Source organism: Colletotrichum karsti (assembly GCF_011947395.1).
Source record: "Colletotrichum karsti strain CkLH20 chromosome Unknown Scaffold14, whole genome shotgun sequence".
In the NCBI taxonomy this organism is placed as follows: Eukaryota; Fungi; Ascomycota; class Sordariomycetes; order Glomerellales; family Glomerellaceae; genus Colletotrichum; species Colletotrichum karsti.
The window spans coordinates 133,886-147,147 of NW_024065914.1; the positions used below are offsets into that span (position 1 = coordinate 133,886).

Below are 13,262 nucleotides of genomic sequence, written 5' to 3' on the forward strand. Positions count from 1 at the left end.
CCTCGGTTGAGTTGGAGTACCTAGCGCACCAAAGGTTGGCGGGCTTATTACAAAGCTTCAGCAAGCAGGGGCTAACCTGTTCAACCTGTTGTCAATCCAGCGTGTCTGTACGGATACAGAAAGTCGAGAACATGTGCGGTACGAGAGCCCTAGAGCGGTAACGCGCTTGGCTGAAGTCTGACGGGCGTCCAAAGTCAGCTTCCATTCCAGCTTTCAAAACACCACGCCTCATTGAAGACAACAGAGAGTTTTCGTTCCTGTATGACATGGACGAATCCAACACCCCGGGACAGAAAGACCGTGGCTTCCATGCTTCTTCCCTTAAGGTCCTGAGGTACATTCCAGCTCTCGTGTCTTGGTCGCCCATCGCAAGCCTGGCCCATTGCTAGCTTCACAATGTTCCATCCACCGCAGAGTTGCACTGAGATGGGTAAACAAGCCCCCCACTGCCCTTGCCCAAACCGAAAATCCCACCGGGGGATGGGGCCATCGCGATGATCTTCCTGCCTTACCTGGGTGCTTCACCTTAGCATCTCACTGTGGTCCATAACGATCCTGGATACACGTCGCTTCCTTTTCTCACTCCAATCCTCCCGCCTACCTTATCTTCGTTCATATCGACCCATTCTAACCCTTTTTTACTATCGCATGAACAACGTCCTTAGCCAACCAACCATGCGAATCAACGTGTTTGACACTTTGGCACTGCGCCAGCCAGACCATCCATCAGCTGTCAATCAAAAAGCGTGGGAACCGCCATCGACACGCCACGCTATTCTTAATTCGACTTTTAAACACCTTCGAGAAGAAGCCCAACTTCAGATGAAAGCTGAAGCCCAATCATGCCATTCCACCCCCAAGGAATGCTCAGGATCGACACAATTTTCAACCTCACCGAGCCTGGAGGACGCAAACACCACTGGGATGCACCCTAGAGGCCCTTAGGTTTCACACCCACCATCCGTGCTTGAGACCGTCTTAACGCCAGCTTGTTAATCCTCTCATCCCTTCCCTTGCCCCTGACGCCGTTGACGATTCTTTCCTTTCACCCTGGCGATTACGAGTTGCTGATGCGGCCTTTTCTCTTGCGCCGACTGCGCCATATTACTGACATCCCTGAAGCACATCAAATGCTCAACTGCAGCAATCAGTATCAAGATTGCCAGCCAAGGGAACAAGAACACATATTTCCAGAGGCTCGTGGCCTACCATCGAACTTATTCCGCCCTGATAAGGTCTCAGGCTGAGAATAGGCCAGCGGTATTAGCCACATAACAAGATACTGTGCCTCGCATCTGGTCACCACAATTCACCCAGATTCATGGCTTGCCCTCTAGCAAAAGCAACGGCGACTGCGTTTCCGCGAGATCTCCCGGCTCCCTTTGCGACCTTCTCTAGCTCGGAACAAGCCCTATGCTTGCTCACCTGTCACTACCGTCCATCATCTCGGAAGGCTAACGGCCAAAATTGCAAACTCTCTTCGACCTCGCATCCACAACCGTTACAACTTCAACTTGGCTCACTCGACCTGGCGGCCCTTGCAAGCTACATATCAAGCTACGTATGTAGAAATTAACGGTATTATAATCGAGGAGCGGGACGCATATCCTGCACCCTCAGAACTATCTATCCGTCGACACCGCCAATCCGTCCCGTCCTTTGATGTTACATTTGGCCACACCCCCCTCTTTCGAGGCAACAGTGCTGATTTCATCAGACAGATCACTTATGTACGTCGGAGCTTTTCTGCAAATCTCATCTCGTCGTCTACCTAAGTTCCCCGGGCCCCATTTGCCTTCGCCTCCCCGGCTGCCCTGCTCCATGTCGGTGCTTGGGTGCATCACGGGTCATACTGCATGCGTGTCGCCGCACAAGTCTGCCTTTCACTCAAGGAAGACAGTATCGTGCGTGATCACGCAGGATCGAGCGATGTACCTTCGAGGTCATGTCTCTCTACGGATACAACCCTGGTACACCGATCTTCGTCGCCTCTACACAAATTCACGCACGAAACCAATCACGGCATCCCAGTCATGCTTATTCACGATACCTTCACACGACCAGCCATTCCATTTACAACAAGACGGTGGGCCCTTGACCATTGGTCATGAAACCTTGACCCTCAAGGCCGCAGCTCAGCCGAGCATCCGCGCAACCGAGGAGAGATTCGACAGAACAAGCCTTGGAAGTGGGAGGGCTGGCCGCCTGGGCGCCACCAAGATGGACCGGTTCACGCTCAGGTTGCCCAAGCGAAAGCCACATCTAAGCATACTAGCTCGAACCAGGACGAATGCCAGGAACAAGACGGCCCATCAACTGCACGTCAATTCTTAGAGCCAGCCTCAACCCACGAGCAGGGTCCCTAGTAAACTGTGTGGTGCAAAGCTACACAAGCTTCATGAAACAGGCTGCAATGAAGAATGCGAACCTCTTCAACAGAGCCGGCACGTGTATAGCGCATACGTTCGCATACCAGCACTTCGTCCAGGTACATCCTGTCCGTCAAATTCGTGACAATATAAGGAAGAGGAGAAAAGCTGACCGGCGTAACGTAACGCGCGGAACGGTTGCAGCTGTCACTCATTGGGACCAGACAATATGGCAAATAAGTTCTGGCTAAACTTCAGCAACGGTCGCCCAGAAGTCCCATGCCAGCAAACCAGCACCTCGTCTGTTCCGTTCTCATAGCGCTGTGACAGAAGACGAAGCAGCGAATAGGATATTAAGGGTGCCTGAGCTTGGTTCTACGTGGCCGAGGCAAGGAAACCACTAACAGAAATTGAACCCCAACCGAGGCCATCCGATGTGATGATGCCTCGTTACTTCAGGCTACATGCATGATTTTGACTTTGAGGAGGGATGACCGCATCCTCGGAGGCCAAAAGTGGTCCCCGATGGACTTTATTTACACGAACATTCACCGTCAAATCATCCGTCATCATAACAATGGGACATCACGGGGGGCGAATATGGTTTCCTCAAAGCAGCCCCGCTACTAAAATTCAACGTCGTCCTTTCGGCCAGACGGCGTTGAAAAGTACGTCGCGAGGTCGTGCGCAGAGGGGCGAATAACTCTGGCGGATGAGAAGGGACGAAGAGGTCTTAGCCAGCCTTACTAAGTCCTTACAGATGTCCCAAACGGTCTTCGTCCCGAAGCCAAAATCATGAGCCATCATGCTCGGTTCGCCCTACGCGACGCGCGCTCCGTACACTCGAGTCCGGAATTCGCACCAAACCTCACCAAAACCTGGAGGTGATGGTACTTCGAGTTGTCTGCTTTTTCTCGGTGCAATATGAGAGCGTTCAAGCGTGCACCTGTCATCCCGTGGCCCGACCTCTGCGAATAATCCAATCAACGCCCCCCCTTAATACTTTTGAATTATATCCACTTGTCCCTGTCGGCACCGTGCCTAACTGTACGGATATGCGACGTTTCGCTGCCAGCCTAGGAAACACTTTCTGCTCTCACGCCCCCGTTCCTTCGACAAACCACTCCCCTACACGTCCCTCCCTTCATCCTCGTCATCTTCCACGACCGACCGAGTCTTCTCCCGCAAGCCCCACTTCCGGCCGTCCGTACAAAGAGCAGGTACGGACCTCTGCCACAAGCCACGGCCACTACGCCTCGCTCAAAAGAATCACCACACGACACTGCCTCTGCTCCTTAGGACCTGCTGGTCAACCAAATATGGAAAGGAACAGTATTAGGCAAAGAATTGGAATGGGGCTTCTGAAGGGGGGCCGCGCAAGCGAACGAAGGCGATTGGCCCTTCAGATGAGAGAGTCCGAGGTGAAAAAGGCCACCAGCGCAGCCTCATGCCCATCACCACCGCCGCATTTCGGACTTTAATCCGAAGGCAGCTTAGTCGGACGATCACCCGGGGCCTGAGATGAGGAAATAAGCATTCACAAGCAACGTACCCGGGGACGTGGAGGCTTGTTGTTCACTAATTCACGGCAGGTACCAGCAATCCGTTGGTCGTTGGTCTGCTAGGACCAAAATCTATCACCGCCTTCGTAAAGCGTCGAAGTTGTAGGCGTAGATGTGCCCAGTTACTCTCATCGCCTCACAGGACGACCTCTACACGTGAAGGTCTCTTCTCCTGAGCTGGAATGCAGAGTCACGGCTCGGCGGTTCTACGGAGCGGTCTCGTCGCATCTTCAAGGCCAGCCTAGGCGTAGTGGACCGAGCTTGATATCAAAAGCCCATCGCGCCGCTTTACTGGATCCCGTCGTGCATCACCGTAGCCGTGCCCGGAGATAGTTATCTCAGGGATCGCATCTGGCCCGGGCGAGATACCGTCCGTGGCTCGATTGTTGCGGACGGACGGACGTCCTGCCAGGCCCTCTCTACCGGGAACGTCAGTGCCGTCCTGAGATGAGGGCGAACGTACCCCTTTCCTTGCACTCCTCCCCAACATCGCGTAGGCGTCCATACTAGTGACGCTTCCTCCATGGAACGGATGTAATAAGGACGAGTGTGATATCATAACGGGCCGAGGAGAAAACAATATCGTCACAAAAGGGTAAATCGCCTTTCCGTTGACAGAAATAGAACCCCAACGCAGCTCTCCCGAAAATTCTAATAAAAACACCAGACGACTAGACTAAGGCCTCCAACAGCGACACAACGCTCGGTCTCTCCGTGGACAACGACCACACCAGATCACGGAGGTTTGTCCGCTCGTGGTATATCTTCGTGGACGAAAAACGGAGCCAGCTGCCTCAACTCCTTCTTCGTAATCCAGACATCCGATCGAGGAACGCCCTCCTGGAAATGATACCCAATCTCGTGATGCAAGCATGAAATCAGTTCCCGCCTCCCCCCTGATCCAGATCCGTAGCCAAGAATAGACAATCTCCATCTACCGCAATGATCCCACTCAAGGTCTACTTAGACGTAACGAATAATAGATCAAGAAAACAAAACCATCTTCGAGAATATCAGATGGCTCCCATATCACTCTCTGCTCGCTTCCCATGTCCCTCGCAATGATGTGAATAGAGGACAGGAATAGCAACATCCATACCTCCACCCACGAGACGAAATCAACTCAATACGGTCCTCTTGTCCGAGGCAACACCAACGGAACGGCATAGACACAACCTCCACAAGCCCCGATAATACAAAACCATACGGAAAACAAATGCTCCGGGGAACCCGTACCCAAAATCGGTCCTATTCAAAAGACGTCATGTTAACCCGGCCATACAGCCCTGGGATCTCCTCTCCAAGAAAACACATCCGATCACTCCCTTCGTTCCTCATCTTCCCTGATAACAGAACTCAGCCTCATCGGGGGGGGACAGGAACATGGCTAGGCAGGACGGGAAGTGATATCGCGAGGATTATGACAATGTAGATCGCATCCCTCCCGGATGACAATTACTCAGTAAGTAAAAACAACGTAGACTAACACGTATGTGTCAACAGTCGTCGCAGAGTAAGTACGCGGAGCGAACAATGGAAGAAAATATTATGATGGGAACCCATGAATTCAATATTCATCGCGCCTCTCAAATATGCTTCCTTCTAACCGGGGAATAACCATCTACAACTCTCGCTCGCTTCGAAATAGTAATCAGACGCCAAACGCCCTCCATGGATCGTGAGTGTCAACAGTAATCTACCAACACCATGCAATGCTAAACTGAAGACAGAATCATGCTCTTCGCTCCCGGCTTCCCCCTTTCCGGCCAAAATATGTCCAGTGTCTATAGATATACACTCTCTCACACTCATGCGCCGTTGGCCTTGTCCTTGCTGATGTAAACGGGAATGCCATATACACACACCGCGCCGGCCGTGATGTACCTGTACCTACAGGCGTCCCTCGCCTTCGCAACCGCCTCAACGAGCGACATGTTGCTCGCGCGCTCCGTGCTCTCCTCCTTCTTCTTGCTGCTGGCTTTGGTCTTCTTGTCCGCAAAAAGGTCTTTGCCCTTGCCCTTCCCCTTATTCTGCTTGCCATCATCAACAAAGGTGCCTCTCTCCATAAGACCCCACTCCTCGAACAATCGGCCAGCGTATCGATCAATGTCCCTGTCTGTCACGTCCCATAGGGTGCCCACGACGGCGGGACACCCGGCGAGCATATAATTCCAGACAGGGCCATGACACTCGTACTCGCCGACGTTCTCGAGGGATGCAGAGCTGCAACCCATGAGCAGGGCGGCAGCCTTGCATTTCTCCAATCTCCTGATGGTCTTGGCGCGGATGTACTGCGCGCCGCTGCCGTGTCCGAAGTAAAGAAGGATTTCCGAGTTCTTCAGAGCACCTTCGAATTCGTCTTCCGTGGGACAACGCGAGACAATGCCTGTCCAGGAGTCGCCAAGAGTCGTCATGGGCTTCTCAAAGTGCTTGAGGGTGTTTTTAAGGTCGGAGCCGGGATTGAGGATGTATGTGCCGCCGGCAGGCGATACTGTGTGATGACTGGCGTCCCCATTTTGGGTCGTTCTCTGCTCCAGGATCAACCGGCGAAGACAGGACAGCGAGGGAACACGGGAGTATGCCAGGCCCTCCATACATGGAAGCGACTCCCACGGGAAAGCATGAAGCGCCTTGTCGAGAATCAGAATGCTGTGCGCCCCTTCCTCGGGCTCCGAAGTCTTGGCTGCGCTGTGGTACGCCTGGAGGGCATCAAGGGTATCCACGACCATGGAGTCGAAGTCAATCTCATCGTAGGCATTTCTCTCTCCTTGGAATTGAAGGATGTCCACAATGAAATAGAGAAGATCATTCAGAGGCTCGTCCATGTCGTTGTCCGGTGCCACGGTCGAAGGGTCTCCCAGTCCAATAAACAGATCGAGAATGCGAGGCTCCAGAGCGACCTTGGGAGCTTTGGTAGTCTTCTTGCCACGGACTTGTCTCCGTGAGGGCAGATGCTTGTCCATAATCTTCGCAAAAGCCTTCTGAAACTTGGCCAGAAGCTCCGGACGGTGACGATGTTGGGAGAAGATACCCTTGAACCCGCCAAGCCAGACTTGCTCGACGTTGTCGAGAAGATCCTTGAATCTACCATCCAAGTTATCACGCTGATCCCACCACGCTTTCTTCGCCCCTTTAGCGGAGTAATCTCCAGAATTATGGCAGCTCTTGTTGGTAGCATTGATGAGGTCCATGAGCTCGTCGTAGCCATGTTGGAAATCGAACAACTCGTCTTCACCATCTCTGGAAGCGACACGCTCCAGAGGCAGCCGAAGGACGAATGGGCTCTGACCGGCTCGCAACTTGGTGATGCACAAATCTTTGCGGTTGTCACTGAGCGAGATCGACAAGACGCTCCATGGTTCGGGGATGATATCGACGTAGTCATGCTGGAACTTGGTCATGTCGTCTGCGGTAATGATCGTCGCACGCCTGTCGTCTTTGACTGGAAGAGCCAATGGCCAACCCATATCGCTGAAGATGGCATCAAGTTGTTCCGTTGCCACAGTCTTCTGTTCCCGCTTCCACGTCAGATTTCGCGCAAACTCAACGGAGCAGGCTGCGTATCCGAAGTTGGCCATGTTTCTAGGAACGCCTTGTGATGCCGCAGACAAAACGATACCTGTGCTCTGAAGCAACGCTGAGATGCGATGAACCAGATGGCCGTTTCCAGAAATTGCAGCTTCCGCTTGCGCCTGCATCAACTGCGTCTGGGCTTGTTCTAGAGTGTCGACGAATGTAGCGTTGTCTTTGGTTGCCTTGCGGTCTGCAGAAGCAGCACGGCTTTGCGGTTTCCGGGGGGAGTGCCCATTTGGCGAGGACTTTTCCGTGGTGCTTTTGTCGGATGTCGTGTGAATTGAAGGGTATGAGATTGTGGACTCCTTGACCACAGAGAAGACAGAGTCGTGCTCCATCTGCTTGATGCCTTGTTCGATGAGACAAGTTGCTTCGCTGATTTGGACTCGGAGAGACTCTCTCAGGCTACTCGACATCTGCTTCGCCTCCTCGAGTAATGCTGATGCTTCAGCCCACTCGCCCTTGCTTAGGTGCACGAGCGCTTTGTACATCAACATTGAGGCCTTCAGATCGGATGCATGGTTGCCGGCCGCGACAGCGAGCGCCTTGGATGGCACTACAGCTTGTGCCTTAGGCGCAGCTGTGCGCTTAGTCGTTCTCGCAGTTGTCGTTGTCTTGGCGGCTGCTCTGGTGGTCGTCTTGGTCGCAGGTACCGCTGCTTTGGTAGCTCGCGTTCTTCGAACTGTCGTTGTCGTCGTCGCGCCCTTCAGCGTGAGCTTTGCCATCTTATCCACAACTTTATCATCGCTGACCCCGGTGATTACACCCCTGTCACTATTGTTCAATGTCCCGAGCGTGACCTCTGCAAGCTCGAGAAGCAATATCTCGTTCTCGTGATCTTTCATCTCGCCGAAAGAGGCACTGAGCTCACAGGCAAGCTGAAAGGCTTGGCGGGTGGGCTTTACAGATGTAGCCATGAGTTGTCTCGCTTCGTTGAGGTACCCGAGACTTTTTTCCAGCTTGCTTGCCTTGAGCCAAACGGAACCGATCCAGCTGGCCGCTTGTGCCCTGTAAATCGAGGCATTCGTGGAGTTGGCGAGTTGATGGGCCTTTTCGGCGTAGTACATCGTCTCTTGGAACATCCCCAAGTGCGCGTATACGGATGAAAGGTGCAGCATTGTCCTCAAGAGACCACAGGCAATGGCCCAGCTATCGGGCCCATCAGCCCAATCGATTCGACGAGCTACCCATCCGTCCGTCGAAGTCTCGGTCGAACTCTGCGTTGAGCCTGACGCTTTTCTCCAGAGATCTTCCAAATCAACCCAGTCAGAGTAGAGCATACGGACACTTGTCTTCGCATGCAACAGTGCGTGTTGGTATTCGCCTTGGTCCCACTTGATGCGAGAAAGCAGACCCGCGGCCTTGGCAACCAACAGTTTTTTTTGCAATCGTGTGCTCCGGCGAATCGAAGAAGACTTCTCAAAGACAGCTTGGCCCTGAAGCAACAATTTTTGACTATGATCCGAATTAGATTTTACCCAAAACAAGAATACGCAGAAACTTACGCTGCATCGACGTTCTGTTTCGCCAGTTGATGCTCGGTGGATGAAACGAAGAGATTGACCGCCGCAAGATCGTCGCTGCCTGAAGCCTGTATGAACTCCCTGGCTTTGTTGATAATCTCTTCAGCTCTGTCAGAGTAGCCCAAATGAATATACTGATCAGCGAGGTCGCTGTGTGACTGAAGCAATAGATCTGTGAACGAGTCGGAAAGCTTTTGAGAGATGTCAGAGGACAGAGCGAGGATTGAAAGGAGGGACTCGTCCTCGCCGCGAAGTCTGGCGTATTCTCCGATGGCCCCAAGCTGTCTGAGAAGTCCCTCAGTGTCGCTAATCCGAGACAAAATATCGTTCTTGCTTGAGCAGTCATTGACAATAGACCGCCACAAGTCAATTGACTTGTCGAAGTCGCTGGCTCGCCACTCCGAGTGCGACTCCATAAGTGCCACCGTTGAAACCAGCCCAGCTTCAAGATCCACGAGGTAGTTGACCAGGCCTCTGTCCTCCGCAAGGTCCTGGCTGCGGCATGCTTGTAGCGTTGCTTCGGCCTGCTCCCTGAGATCTCGGAACTGTGTTTGATCACCGATGGCCATGGTGAGAAGTTGTATCAAAGTTCGCAGCCGGCGGATGGGGAAGCGATCTGTTGAGTAAATTCTCAGCAGAGCTTCCGTGACTGGTTCCTTTACATCATCGGATGTAGAGTCGCTCGATGTATCGGAGAGAATCAGCTGAATGATGCGCTCTAGCACTGCAGCCCGCTCAACGTCAGCAAGGAAAAACGTCCAGTCGTTCCAAGACTGATCGAGTTTGACCATGGCGCTCAAAGTTCTCGACAGCGTCTCCGTCTTGGCGTCGGCGCTCCAGGCAACAGCAGGCGAGTTCGATGACAAGGAGTTCGCAACAGACGCCAAGACGCCATCTTCTACCATATTCGTGCAAATGGATTTGAGGGCATCGCGGGCATCCTTGACGCGGTCGGCGTGCTTGCATAGGTCTGCGAAGTACTCAAGTTTCGCGGTTGTCTGCGCCTTCTCCTTCTCTTCGGACGGTCTGTCTTTGACACAGTCAACGGATCGTTTGAGAGACCGAAGAAGGGTCTTGTCGACCAGCTTGGCGTCGTTGTTGCGACGGTACCAGTGGAAGAACATAAAGTAAAGATGCGACAGCTTGGTATATGGAGAGCTGGCAGCATCGATTTTGGAGTTGGTGGCACCAGTGTCGCCCATGGTCTCGAGCAGCCATAAACAGTCCTGAAGAAGGTTGTCGAGAAGCTCCCAAGTCATCTTACTGTTGTCGATATAGGACTTGGCAACCATGAATGCAGAATCCATGATCTGGGTGATGGAGCCGAGCAACAACTGTTTTCTTTGATCGTGGCGGACCTTTTCTTTGGCCTCTGCGTCCCTTGCCGGTGCTCTTCCAAGCCATCGAAGAGAGAATCGAGGAAGCTGAAGGACCAGTTTGTTGAGAAGATCGATGATGTTGTCCGGAGTCTCCTGCTTATTGGCGGCCAGTAGCCCAACGACCGACCTGCGGGCAGCAGATAGATTCGTCATGAGTTCCTGAAGCTCGAACAAGTCGCCCTTGAGTGAGCCTTGGAGCCCATCAATGACTTCAGTCAGAGCCTTGACAAGCGACTCTTCTGGTAAAGGCACTTGCTTGGCATATACCGCCACGAGTTGGGCTGCGGATGCACAGCGTTTTGCCGCAGAGTCGCGCTCAGGGTCCAGTGTACTGTTGATCTTCGCGATCCAATCGGCCGAGTCATTGTAAAGACGAGCAGCCTGAGCGGCGGTGCCAAGGGCTTGGTAAATGGTCGCGAGAGGTGATTTTGATGACAATTTCGGTTCCAGATTTTGACTCTTGGCTAGCTTGTTGATGCGCTGGAAGACGTCGAGGGATCTACGGTAGGAACCCGGGAGGTCGTGCTGAGATCTGCGAATGAATGAGGTGATACACTTTGATAGTGGTGACGTGATATTCTCGTCGACGTCGGCCTTGTGACCAACCATCGGCCACCAATGCAAACGAGCCTCCAGTCCGAATGTCTGCAATTGCAATGCAGACGGAGGAGAGCAGCTTAATCGGGAATCAGTTGCTGTGTCGTCGTCCTTCATCGAGGGGCTTGGAGTAAGTGAAAGTAGCAACTGTGAAAGAACATCAAGTTGCCGTGCAGCCTTCGTTTTCGCTTGTGCCGATTCTTTGGCTGACTCCAGAAGAAGACGAGTCGGAGAAGTTGGATAAGTAGGATTCAAGTACGGCAAGGCTGCCTCGATTATTGCGGCTTTCTTGTTTAAGGACATCAGACGCAAAATATGCATCTGAGTCGAGACGACAATACCAACAGTCGCACCTGAGAACTTGGCATCACCAAAGTCCAGGAGCTCGGCAAGTCCTTTGACCTTCGCGTCGGTTGTAGTCGTCTTGGTGGTCTTCGCCTTCGTCTTGGTAGATGTACCCAACGCTTCGAGTCGTCGCTTCAGAATGTTTAGCTCCTTCAATGCGTGTTCGTGGAGGCCTAGGCCGACAAGTTTGGCAACAAAGGAGGACATGCCGCTCTCCAGCTGCAAATCCGGAAACGCTACTGCGCCAGAAGCCAGAAGAGCTCTCAAGCACGTGAACGCAGTTCTCAGACATTCAACTGTCGCGAGGCAGGCTGTCGGCGGTGTTGATGTCGTGACCGGCTTTGGTGCTTGCTTGGCTGCAGTCATGGGAGTCGTGGAGGTTCTGTTCAGCGGACGTGACTGCATAGGAGTCATCGGCATCGAATTGGACCGTCGTAGCTGTCGTCGAATCGGGCTTTTCCGGAGGTCATCGCCCGAGACTTGTCGTCGGCATGGTGTTGTGGGCGCAGGTGGTGGTGCAGGCTTGGAAGCCTCGGTAAGGGACTTCAGCGCGAAATTGATGATATGCGCCGCGAGGGCAGCCTTATCCTTCGGGCTCAATTCATCTTTCTTGCTGGCTGTCGCGCCTGCTCGTGTTGTGCCAGCGGTCTTGCCCTTTGCTGCTGTTGGTGGCTTCGTGGCTCGAGACGTGGACTTTGTTGTTGTTGAGGATGTTTCGATTTCTGTCGCGAGGAGCTCTTTCAGCATCACCGATGTTGCTGATGTACATGTTGTGGTCGAGGTAACCGCCGCCTTGACGGCGTCTACCTTGCTCTGTATAGAAGTCATTGAGTCGTATGCGTGGGGGGGCTGATCATGTCGTCATAAAGTCTCGAGGTTCATTCGGAGGACGTGGTCGCGGGTCAGGAGAGAGCGAATTCGTGTTGTTCAAGAAGCATTTAGGATGTGACTACATGCAAATCCACAAAGCGTGCAGTGTTGGCAGTTTGGCAGATCTCGCTAAACATTGCCCCGGAGCGTTGTCCAGGGCAACCACTATCCGGTTCGGTCCGTGCAGCAGGAGCTGTTGATGCACGGACCACTTGTCTTTCAACCGCAACTGCCCGGAACTTTTTTTGCTTCTTCAGACCGGACGGAAAGTGTAAAGTTGGCATCAGAATCTTTCTCGCGCATTGGTCTTTCTGCATCATATCGACATGTCTCGAATCGGCGCACAACGACTGCTCGCTGCAGCCCCGTGCCTGCGTACTGCAACCCTTGCGCAAGCTGCGCATCGCTCCTTCTATCTCCAGTCACGGCACGCGAGTTCGCTGCCTACGGTTGCGCAGTTGGACTTCTGGAAGTCCCTGATCCCGAAGCCTTTCCGACGTGAGGAGCAGCTTCCCGGAGACCCCTCGATCCAGCGGGTCAAGTCGAAGAGAAAGAAGGAATGGAACCCGGCTACTTTCTACATTGTCATCTTTCTCTTGATTGGCTCCATGTCCATTAACATGCTGTCGACAAAGCAGACGTTCGAGGCATTCTCGCGTCAAGCTGACGTCCGCATCGGGGTTCTGAAGGAAGTCGTTGAGAAGCTACAACGGGGCGAGAATGTGGACGTGGAGAAGGCGCTGGGTACGGGCGACCCTCAGAAGGAGCTTGAGTGGGAAGAGAGTAAGTGGTTCATGGCCAGCGCAGCTACGATCAAGGCATGCTAACAGTGTCGGCAGTGCTGAAGGAGATCGAGCGAGAAGATGTGTCACGCCAGAAGAAGCAGGAGAAGGCACGGCTGGCTGAGACCGCAGCAAAGACCAAGGCGGAACCGGAAGCGAAACAGCAACCGACTGCGGTCCCTGAGACTTCGAAGACACCAGCACGGGGCATGTCAAGCTTCTTCTGAATTCGCAATGGATTTTCTGGATGGTACATATATGG

The 13,262-nt window shown here is 53.2% G+C and overlaps 2 protein-coding genes across 2 annotated transcripts; one reads left to right on the forward strand and one right to left on the reverse strand.

The window, feature by feature from the left end:
- Positions 1–5,739: 5,739 nt before the first annotated feature.
- CkaCkLH20_05010 (uncharacterized protein) lies at positions 5,740–12,176 on the reverse strand (the record flags this gene model as incomplete). Its single annotated transcript, XM_038887729.1, has 2 exons — positions 5,740–8,959; positions 9,010–12,176. 2 exons carry the CDS (start codon positions 12,174–12,176, stop codon positions 5,740–5,742), a joined length of 6,387 nt encoding a protein of 2,128 aa, XP_038746771.1.
- A 368-nt stretch (positions 12,177–12,544) lies between these two features.
- Positions 12,545–13,227, forward strand: CkaCkLH20_05011 (uncharacterized protein; the record flags this gene model as incomplete). Its single annotated transcript, XM_038887730.1, has 2 exons — positions 12,545–13,001; positions 13,058–13,227. The coding sequence occupies 2 exons, from the start codon at positions 12,545–12,547 to the stop codon at positions 13,225–13,227; spliced, it is 627 nt and encodes a 208-aa protein (XP_038746772.1).
- Positions 13,228–13,262: the final 35 nt, after the last annotated feature.